Raw genomic sequence first — 11249 nt, forward strand, 5'->3', positions numbered from 1 at the left:
TAAGAAAAGAGGACTCGTCTTTTCTAATATCTTGACCAGAAGATTTTGAATATCTATATCAAGAGATAGACACAATGATGTGATCATCCCTGAGGAGCAATATGACCTGGTGGTGAGACACCATCGCTCCAGCCATAGGCACTTGCCTCTCTCCTCTCTCTGTTCCATCATCCCCTCTCCATTTTCCTCTTTTGTCTTCTCCCTTGGCTGTTCTAAAACACTTCCCCAAGGCAGGCAGCTACCCACTAGAATTGCTTAGTTTCCTGATGTCAATACCGAGGCTGATTCTGAGCCTGAAGGGAAGAAATCTAGGGAGAACTTTTATCTACCTTCCAGCAATCCACTGAATTATATAGTCAGTCCAGTAAGAACATGAATACCAGAATGAGACTTCTTCATTCATCACTCACTCACTCATTCATTCATTCCATTTATTCAACAAACACATAATAAGCACTTTTTATATTTCAAGCATTCTTGCATATCCTGGTGATACAAAAATAGTCACTGACCTCAAAAAGATCGCAGGAAGCAACTTTTCTCAAGTGCTGTTCCCTAGAATACCAGTTTTTCAGTATAATAATCATTATATGAGGGAAGAAGGGCTATATGTGGTCAGATAAATTGGGGAACCCCTGCACTAAAGAAAGCTAAATGGACTTCTTTATTTCAGGACTTCCGAGTGCCTTTAATATAATTGTGTTAATATGTATTATGGCATTCTTCAGATTATTCAAATACCAGACTATTTGTAAACATGCACAGTGATACATGACTAACAAAAGTGTGAAATAAATTATATAGGACCATAAAAGTGAAAGGCTACTTTGGATTTGAGGTTCAAGAGAAGCTTTCTAGAGGAAGTGAACTGGAATTTGGCTAGATAGATAAGGAGAAGATAAGTGCAGCATATGCAAAGATGTATAGGCAGGAGAATGGATGGTTTATTAGATGGTCGGAGAGTATTTGAGAATGTCAAGATGTGTGATGATGTCAGAGTAGCCTCTAGATCCTAGGTTATGTTCCTGTTTATCATGAGTAGGATGCCCGGATGCTTGCTTTTCACTTGCTTCTTTCAACTCTCTTATGCTATTTCACTCTAATTTCTCTTCACATTTTGGACTGACATTTTGCCCAGTCATTAGCCAAACAGCCCTCTCATTCCTAACACACACACACACACACACACACACACACGCTCACACTCATTCACACTCCTCACACCTGGACTCCTTTGTAAGACTTCACCCTATATAAGTTGAGGCTAAAAAAGATGAGTTCTAAAGATTTTTAAATATTTTATTTGGAAAGCTCTCTGCCCATATGACTCAAAGGTTTGACCAGGATCACTCTTGGAAGAAAAAAAAAAAAACCCTCTAATGCTCTAAATAAGAGAGAGGTTGCCTTTCTTATTATGTTTGCCTTCTACTGGGTATATTGATTTTCCCTGAGCTCTATCAATTCGGATGACAAAGTAAAGATTAAATGGTTCAGATGTCTGGCCTTGGCAGAAGATTTTGCTTTATATGAACTCATCTCATGTTCATTTGTATACTGGAAGCAGCTTACGCTTTGCTTTCAGGTAAAAAATTGGAGACGCAAACAGCAGGGGTGAAGGAAGCTGCATACCTGCTCACAAACTTGAGCACTTCAGAGCAGACTCTGGCCTTTGTGTTGTAGAAAAGGGAGCAGTAAATGTAAACGGTAAATGTAATATCTGAATAATATGATGTAGATATGAATTTTCCTTCATTCTGTGCATTTTTAACAGCCCAATACAGTGAGTCAGACTTCAAATAAGCACTGTGAGTCCAAATTCTAATCAAGTGATGAAAGTGGCTAAAATAATGCAGTAAGAATTGCGGTAGGACATCTTTGAAATATGGAGGGGATGAAATATCAGCCTGCTTTTCCGTACTCAGTTCTGATTCATCATATATGGATGAATTTTTTTCTTTGCTAATATTTTATGAAGTGAAACAAAATCTTTCAGGAGATAATCTACTGGCAGTTCAGATCATCATTACTATTTTCTACCTCCCTTAGCAAAAAGCAGATAATTGCTGGAAAAATAATGAGGGAAATCCATTTCTTTGTTGAGATTTTTTATTTCAAACCTGCTTATGGTGCACTCTAGAAGGAGCTGACCAAGGTTTCAAAACCTAAAATAAGGTCCGAATTACTTTATTCCATCAAAGACCATGAGATGGATGGATCGTCCTTCCATAGCTCATGACACTCTATTCTCATTTTGATTCAGATTGAGCTCAAGTGTTATCTTAACAGCACCTATTCATTCGCTCTGCATTGATCCATTTGGTTCATTGCCAGAACACTCAGTCGGGAGGCAGGTTTATTCATTTTCTTACTATTGCCTTTGTGCAAGCTCTGTTAGATCTCCTTTCTCTGTTCTTGGATAACTTATCATAGCTTTCCAAACATTTGCTGGTATTAACTAACAGCCTTTTTTTCAAGGATTAAGTTCAGTCAAGTCAAAATTCTAATATCTTATCTAATTTTAATCTTCCCCCAGCCAAAAAACTGTAGAGTAGTAGTGAGAGCATTTGTGCTTTATTTCTTTATATTTCTTCTCTTTGCTCTTCCCCTACTCACTATGCTGCGCTGCTTCTGGCTCTTCCAGGGTTGGGGGTAGCATGATAACGGCGGAACAGAAAGGAAAGGGAAGGGGACAAAAGGTTTTATGTGACTGGTTCTGTTTAATCTGGAATTGAAGCCCTTCATACTACTAGAGGCCAAAAGCTGGCCATTTCTCTCACGCCAATGGGGAATCTTGCTTCACTATTCCCAGACAGGGAGGATGTTCTCTCTGGCTGGCCATCTATGAATCCCCTTTAGCATCTATAAGCAATGGTATACCCGGCCAGCTTCTTTCTGTTAGAGTTATCACCCTGCATGCAGTCTTTTTGAAAAAAGACCTTCAAGGCACTTTAGCCCAGCTACTATCTGAGTTGCCCATTTAGGCTAAGAGAACTCAAATCTTTGCCCCATCAAATTCTGGAAGTATAGCTCACTAGCAAACAAAATCCTTTCTCTCCACCCTACCCTAAGAGGTCCCATGTATAGCCATCTTGCCTTTAGATCTACGCAGTCAAGAGTCAGACACCAGCCCCATAAACTCCACTTATCCCTCATCAAGTTCTCTCAGTAACTCTGACCACCCTCCTCTCAAGGCCCAAGGCAATTGCAGAACTTGGAATTTCTGTGAGCACTGGTAAAGATGAGATTAGATGGAGTTGCCCTCCTCCACCCTCTCTGCAAGTGGTTCCCTTGAATCAGGGTAAGAACGGAAAGAGTTTCCTCCCCTTCCCTTGGAGGTCAAAAGGAAACACATGGCAGGTCAGCTCTATGGCAACTCTCTTCAAAAAAAACCCTGCCTCCTATCTCTGTGATCCTTCTCTGGCCTAGCCATATATACAGGCTGAAGGGGAGAGATGGGTTAAAAGTGGTGGAGCTGGCTTAGGTGCCAGGTCTGTCGCAATGTAGTAAATTGTACATCGAGGGTCTGCACCGCTCTTTAGAAAATAGATACTTGTCACCCATTATTCTTGGCATTGAAGTCTTAGCAGAGACTAGGAGAAGTCCCACTTCACATTCATTTACATTTATGTCATCCCTGAAAGCTGTATAAAAAGACTAGCGTCTGACTCTATTATAGTAAAATTCACTCAAACCCATAGAACTAAAGGTTCATGAAGAAAACTGTCAGATTCATAGGCTGGGAATATAGGCATGAAAACTCACTGTCTTTGGGTGCTGTCTCCTCACAATGGCAGCAGACTAATGGGTGTTTTCAACTGGCAAACATTTCTGCAGACCAAGTTTCCCTCTTAACCGGGGAAATGGCTTGTCCAGACAACCGTGACAAGGATTCAGGCGTCTCAAGTGGAGCGCAAATGTGGCCAATGGGATGGAATCACAGCTGAGTCAGAGACGTCTTTAGCTTCGCAGCCAAGCCAACGGCAGTCTTTGTGGAATGCTGGTTAACCAGGCTGTTTGAAAATAAAAATTCAGGAACTTCCCTCAAAGTTATTTTCCTAATTCAAGAGAAAATGACGAACTACCAAGGACCTCTGGTTCCACATAAAAAAACTGAGTGAATCCAGCGGGCTGCTGCAAGAAAGGAAGAAAGTCCTCTTGGAAGCAAGTGTCCATTTGCCATCACTGCAGGCATGATTCCAGAGGGGACCTGAGTTTTAGTTGGCATCACTGAGAGTTTTGATCTTTCATTAGAATTGGAAATTGTTTTTTCCCTAGAAACCACAGGCTTTTAGTATATAATCCAGAATTTAGTGTATAATAGGGGAAAATAGACTGGTGCCCACTGAGTTCGGCAAAGCAGCATAGACTTTAGAGGAGCGACAACAAAATTCTCAATTTTTAATTTTATGGGGAGCCCATTGTGCCCTTCATAGACTCTTCCACATCCGGTTAAAGTTTTAATACTTAAAAATCTTCGTGGCTTACAGAATTTGCAATGATTTGGTTAATTATAGGATCCTATTCACATAAGGTCCATCTATACCTAATTTCATCCTACTCAGACTTAAATGGTAGATAAGAATTGCCTCTCTCAGAAATCCTGGAGGCTCTAGAACACTGAACTAGATAGGATGGTTGGCCTCATTGAACTGGGTATTCTCATAATACCAGACGCTAGACATAATTTCCTAAGAATTCCAGGCTACTTTCTTCATTCTCTTTGGAAAGGTGATAAAACGGTGCCTGTACCCACCCAACCATTTGCTTCTCTTCCTCAGAGCAGATTGTACTGATGACACACACTCAGCCTGGGCAGGTGGTCATTCCTCCAGCATGACCTCCTGGGGCAGACACCTGGTGATTTCTGAATCATCCCCATCCCTTCAACCGAGATGATGAACTTATGATGAGCTACCTTTTGTTTTCCAGTGAAAAACTTAGTCTTACTCAGATTGTCAGTAAATAATACCCAACACTGGCAGCAAATGAATGATGGAAAAGAGAGGGGGGCATGTGGTCAGGTCTAGTGGTTCCATATGGGACTTGTCAGCAGTCCTGTTCTCATTCCCAGAAGCCTCTCTGACTCACTTTGGGTAGGTCACATTATGTTTGCTGGATTTTTAGGGGATAGAAATGTGATTGTGGCTCACTTGGCCTAATGTCTAATGCATGAGTTGTTAATGAGGGACTTTAACCACAAATTCGGGGATTAAAATATTGTCCACACAGCAGGTGAGAAACGAGCCTTTAAACAAGACAGATTTCTGTCAACTGTGAGCAAAACGAATTTATAATGGGATGGGGTGTGAGAGAGACATTTCTCTAAGCGCAGTTATCATGCACTCTGGAAGAAGAATACATAATTTCAAGTGGATCTGTGAGGTTTCTCCCAGATTCACTGAGAGTTTCCTAGAGTCTTTTGAGGTGCTCCTCGCCCTGGGTAGAATAATTTCCTCTTCATGGCTGTGTCAGTTTGGGTCCTCCAAAAAGCAGACACTAAAATGGGATTAGGTGGGAAAGAGATTTATTGGGGCAAATGGCTGCGAAAAGTTAAGGGGAGAGAGCTGGGGTAGCTCAGCTAGTCCATCATATCCATCAGGCGTAAGTCGCAGTGCCCAGAAACCATGACATTTTTAGGAATCCGTGAGAATGTTTTTATTTCATTTATTTTAAAATCAAAAGAAAAAAATTAATTTAATAATAAATAAAATAAGTCCAGCCTAGATTATATTCATCTTTAAGCCAATGCAGTTATAAAACATAAATTTTAATATCATTTCATGGAGAAAGTGGCCCACAACAGTGAAAGTGCCTAAGTTCCACAAAAATCATAATGCAGCTTTGGGTGGGGAGAGCCTTCAGCACAGGGTGGAAGGCTGAAACCTGTGAAAGAGAAGGGCCAGACTAATGGGAGGTTGCTGAAGAGCCCCATCTCAGACAGACTGGCCCTGCTCTGCTTGGTCACCGGCTGAGAACAGCCCAGTGTGGCATGGCTTTGGCACAAACAGCTGGAGGCAGCACATTTACTTGAAGGAAAGGTCAGCAGCCCACCTCCATGGCCCCTGCAGTGAGATATCAAGTGAACAAAGTATTATAGCTTTTCCATCCAGTTCCCACAGTGGCGTATCTTGGAAAGAGATTCAATTTTATCGGTACGACATATTACCAAGGGCATTAAAAAATTCCCCTCTGCCTTTGCCAGTCACATGAGTTCTCAGTAAACAAAAGAGTGTTGCAGAGACTAGCTGCTCACTTACATTCACCATTAGTAAAGTGGTCTAGTGCATTTAGAGGACATTGGCACATGGCCCTCGTTGCACATCAGAGTTTCTTTGATTCTGTTCAGTCTGACGTTCTAATTCCTTCTCTAAAACCCTGCCCCAGGGGCAGCAAATTGGGATCTCATCAGGTATTTCCAGCCTGCAGATGTGTTTATTTGGTACACACAAAGTTTAAAAAATTATTATGGGGTGTATTGTGGGTTGAATTATATTTTCTCAAAATCCACATGTTGGAGTCCTGAATTCCGGTACTTTAGAATGTGCCCTTATCTGGGAATAGGATTGTTGCAGATGCGATTTGCTAAGATGAGGTCATACTGAAGTAGGGAGGGACTCGAATCCATTATGACTGGATTCTTTGAAAAAAGGGGAAATTTGGAACGGAGAGAGACATGCACGAACAGAGGGAGAATGCCATGTGAACATGAAGGCAGAGATCTACTAGTCAAGAAACGCCAAAAATTGCCAGAAAACCACCACAGGCATGTATTTGATTCCCAATGAGACGTGTATTTGATTCTCATTTTAGAGATGAGAGAATCGAAACCCAGACAGATTCAGTAACTTGCTTAAAAGGTTGTGGGGCTAGTAAGAAGTTAAGCAGGATTCAAGCTTAGTTTTTTCAATGCCAAATCCAGACTCTCCCCATTCTGCCTCACCATTTCTCAGTTTCACCAAAATGCTTCTAATGGAGTCCAGATCCCACCAAGACCTTGCCAAGAGTGGTATCACACCTTCCCAATCCTAATCCTATCTGCAGTGTTGACTGACCTACATGTTCTATTAAAGAGGTACAACTTGTCATCTAGTATGAATTCGAAATCTTAGTTTCACTCAAAGAATACACAGTGACATTTTATGTACATTGTAAAGATGTACAGGACAGTTCCTCTGTGCCTTTTTAAGAACAGATAGTATGCTTGGTATGCTGTTAGCCCCCTTATAACTCAAAGAAGGCTTGGAGAAGGGGCCTTCCAGGGTAATGTTCTGTTTTTTGTTTTTTTCCATGACTGTGAAAACTGAAGCACTTTACAGATGATACATCTATCTTTCTATAAGTATGTTTACATCAATCAAAAGCAAGGAAAAGAAAAAGAATGGTTCTTATCTTGTATTTAGCAGAGCACAGTGAACTCCATGTGTTTACCTACCAGCTTCAATGTTTATCAACCCGTGGCCAAACATCTTTTGTCTTTAACTCATTTGCTTCCTCTCCACCACTCCCACTGGATCATTTCAAAGTAAACCTCAGAATCACACCATTTCATCTGAAAAACCCCCAGCCTGTCTTATGCTGTGTTTTCTCTGTGTGATTTTCAGGGCACTACATGTATGTGGACTCGGTTTACGTCAAGCACTTCCAGGAGGTGGCCCAGCTCATCTCCCCCATGACCACGGCCCCCATGTCCGGCTGTCTGTCATTTTATTACCAGCTCCAGCAGGGGAATGACAATGTCTTCTCCCTCTATACTCGGGATGCGGCTGGCTTTTATGAGGAGATCTGGAAAACTAACAGTCCAGGGAATCCTTCTTGGAACCTCGCTGAAGTGGAGTTCAGTGCACCATATCCCATGGAGGTAGGTGTTCCAGGTGTGCCAGGTGTGCCCTGGCCTGGCCACTCTGCAGGGCTGCGGCCCATACTCAGGCGTGGAGGTCAGAAGTTGCAACAGTCTCACGCTCATTCTTCTTTTTCTTTGTGTCTCAATCTTTATTTTCTTTTCTCTTCCCGGGCCCCCTCCACTTCTCTTCCTCCCTCTGTATTCCCTTCTGCCTTCCTCTTTTATCACCTTCATTTTCTAACAAGACTATTTTTTTCTAAGGATGAAATGAAGTAACTAGATTTCTTGGGCCCACTCTCCCTCTGAACCTTGCATTGTGGTCGTGGGAAGTTCAAAAGGGATCAGCGCCTTCTAAGAGAAGCTATCTTTTGAACTTTTATTCCCAAAAGCAGTTATGAAATTTTCCTTTACTTGAGGGAGTAGTCTTTCTAGAGAAAACTTATTTTTTTCTTTATAAATAATATCATAAAAATCAGATAAGTTTATGATTGTGGTCCCAATTTGAAACAAGCTTTGGTGTTTTGTCTTAAAACTTTTTATAGTTATGTGAGTGATAAGTGTCCAATGCAGAAGAATTAGAAAATTCAAGAAAGTAAAACAAACTAAAACAGCCTGGGGTCAACCCTGCAAAGATGAGAGCTACTAACGTGTTGGTGTTTATCCTTGTAGAGCTTTCTTCCAAGCACATATATTTATACATCCCTATATCTATGACATACTCCAGTACTTATAACAATCCAACAAAGTAGATAAAATTATTCCCATATTACAAATGAAAAGGAAAAATGGAGAGTCCAAGAAGTTTGACATTTTTTATCCAGGTCACACAGCTGGTGAGTGCCAGGGCACTTAGAACAGTTTCTGGACTTTATAAAATCTAACCTAAAGCTGAAGGAGGAGGCCCAGCTCTGTCTGAGGACCCCGCTGGACCTCTAGAATCAGTGAGCGCAACATTGTGATTGCAAATTTGAAGCTTTAAGTAGAGTCTTAGTTACCACAGGTTATTAATATCTCCTGCTTTTCCCTTTGCACTTTTTTTGCAATAACTTGCCTAGTTTCCTTTAAAGTGCAAAAGGAGCAGATTATCCTCTGGATGCATTTTAGTGGTGTCATCTGCTTGCCTGATGTGGAGATTCAGAGTGTTGGGTCTTGGTTTCTGACGTGTCCTGTCTACTGATGGTGTGCCTGCCACTCCCCTGATCCACTTCAGATCTCCCTCTGTGCTCCCCGCATGCAACCCCAGAAAGAGCACAGTGCCTTTTGCAGCAACTGTGCTATTTCCTATCCCAAAGGCTAAAGGCCTTGACTTGTTCTTGCAGCCCAGTGGAAAATTTTGTATGTTTGGGTTACAAGGAAAGGGAAATGCACATACTGTTCAGGAATTTTTCCTTCTATTAAAGTCATAACACACACACACACACACACACACACACACATTTTCTTTCCAGACTCCTGACCTCCAACCATAAACTCCTTGGGCAACATTTGTACAAGTGAGACATTGCTGAATTTTTTTAAAAAATCAAAGCTGAAAAATTACAATTCTAGATACTACTAAACTTCAACATGTATCCTTTTGATTCACACATGTGTGATTTTGCTCTAGTAGTTTGAACTTATTATGCTGGTATTGTTTGCTCTCGGTAATTTCCAGGAAAAGAAATATCCTGCAGAAATCAGTGAATTTAATGTCACCATATTCTCAAATGAATTTTAAAAAGGAAAACAAACATTTGAGACCCTATTTCTGAACAAGAGAGCAGCACATGGGCTTTGATGAGCATATTATCATATTCTGATCAGAAATATTCTTACTCGCCCTGCTCGGTAGTATAAGTTCTGCTGTTCACCTTCTTCATCAGCTGGCATCTTGAGAACTAAATGTCATGGACCTGCGTTAACTTGTCAACTTCATTTGCTCCTTCTCATTTGTCCACATCTGTTCCCTTTGTTCTCAGTGCTTCTCACCGTGCCAGAGACAAATTCCAGGTCCCACTTGGATTTTGCAGTCTAGGCACCAAGTCTCTGCAGGACCATTGTTATTAAGCTGAAAGAGACCTTAGGAACCATCTTGTCCAAATTCTTTTTTTTCAAAAATGGAGAAACTGAGACCTGGAAGAGAGAAGGGCCCTGCTTGTGCTAATTTGTGGTGAACTGTGCTTAGATCTGAATATTGAGTTCAGGAGGGCCTCAACATGGTGAGAAAAAGGCATGAATTTACCTCATGAATTCAAAACTCACTATGCACCTGACTGCATTCTAGGACCTTTATATACATCATTTCATGCAATCTCAACAGTCCTACAAGGTTGGAGTTGTTATTCTTATTTTATAAATAAGAAAAGTGAAGCCCTGAGAGGTACCCAAAGTCACCTAGCTTGTCAGTGATGGAAATGAGATTTAAACTTTGGTCTGTCTGCCTCCAAGACACCATTCACTTCAGAAGAGGCTGGAAATCAGAAGCCCATGGATCAGATCTAGCCTACAATGATTTGCCTGACTCTGAAGTGTTTAGTTTTTTGTTTTTTGCTTCTTTGTTTTAATTTTTCAATTAATTGCCAATATTGAAAATTCAAAGCTTTTAAATAAAAATCTAAAGATCCAGATCTTCTTGACAATTTGGTAGATCCAGACATATTAGGTCCAAATCCCCACACGTCAGCAATTGACAAAGCTGACTAGTAGCCATCCCCTTTAGATAGCACTCTATTTCACCACAGTCTGAGTTCTCCGTTTCACCACAGTCTGCACCCTTTCCTGCTGCATCATACAAGCCCTGTCATGCATTTACATGACCTGCCTGGCTCTTGTAGGCATTTGAGTTTCAACCCTTTCTCAACACTTTATCTTCTCGCGCTATCAATTCATAAGAATGGACTGCACACTTGGGTGGTTTTTCCCAGCACAAGTCAATGCTGTGCTGAGCATACCCGATCCCCATGGTCACAGGCAAAGGGTGGTTGATTAAACTCAGAGTTAAATTTGGTGGCAGAAAAAAGAGCAAAACTAAATGGATTGAACTCATTAACCCCACGTTCTTTCTAACCACTCAAACGTGCCTGGACATGCTGAAATCCTAATATCCATGCATAGAATTTCTGGACCTGATTATGCCTTAGCCATCAGGGTAATTGATTGCTGCATCTTTGTCCAAGACCCTCATGTAGAGTAGAATTCCCTGTATGAAAAAGGGAAAGGACGTTGGAGCGGCTTAGTTCTCTGTGAAGGGCAAGGGGAGAACAAGCTTGCTTTCTGCAAGTAGACTGCTGTTTTTTTAATTGAAGTTTATAATGCAATTTGTAAATTCTTGAGTTGTATTAGAAAATGACATAGGTACTTTAGCTGACACTCAAGAGAGGGGAAAAGTATACCAATAAAATACAGTTTAGGGCTTAGTAGTCACTCTTTT

The 11249-nt window shown here is 41.1% G+C and overlaps 1 protein-coding gene across 2 annotated transcripts in view; it reads left to right on the forward strand.

Moving 5' to 3' along the window:
• The window catches only part of MAMDC2 (MAM domain containing 2), a 125144-nt gene that overhangs the window by 64297 nt on the left and 49598 nt on the right, over nucleotides 1-11249 (forward strand). For both annotated transcript variants that reach the window (XM_015594463.2, XM_025051394.1), the window contains exon 6: nucleotides 7602-7858. In XM_015594463.2, coding sequence (XP_015449949.1) covers nucleotides 7602-7858 — 257 coding nt within the window. The remainder of the gene's footprint in view (nucleotides 1-7601; nucleotides 7859-11249) is intronic.

The sequence above is a fragment of the Pteropus alecto genome, unplaced genomic scaffold (assembly GCF_000325575.1).
Source record: "Pteropus alecto unplaced genomic scaffold, ASM32557v1 scaffold95, whole genome shotgun sequence".
NCBI classification, from domain to species: domain Eukaryota; kingdom Metazoa; phylum Chordata; class Mammalia; order Chiroptera; family Pteropodidae; genus Pteropus; species Pteropus alecto.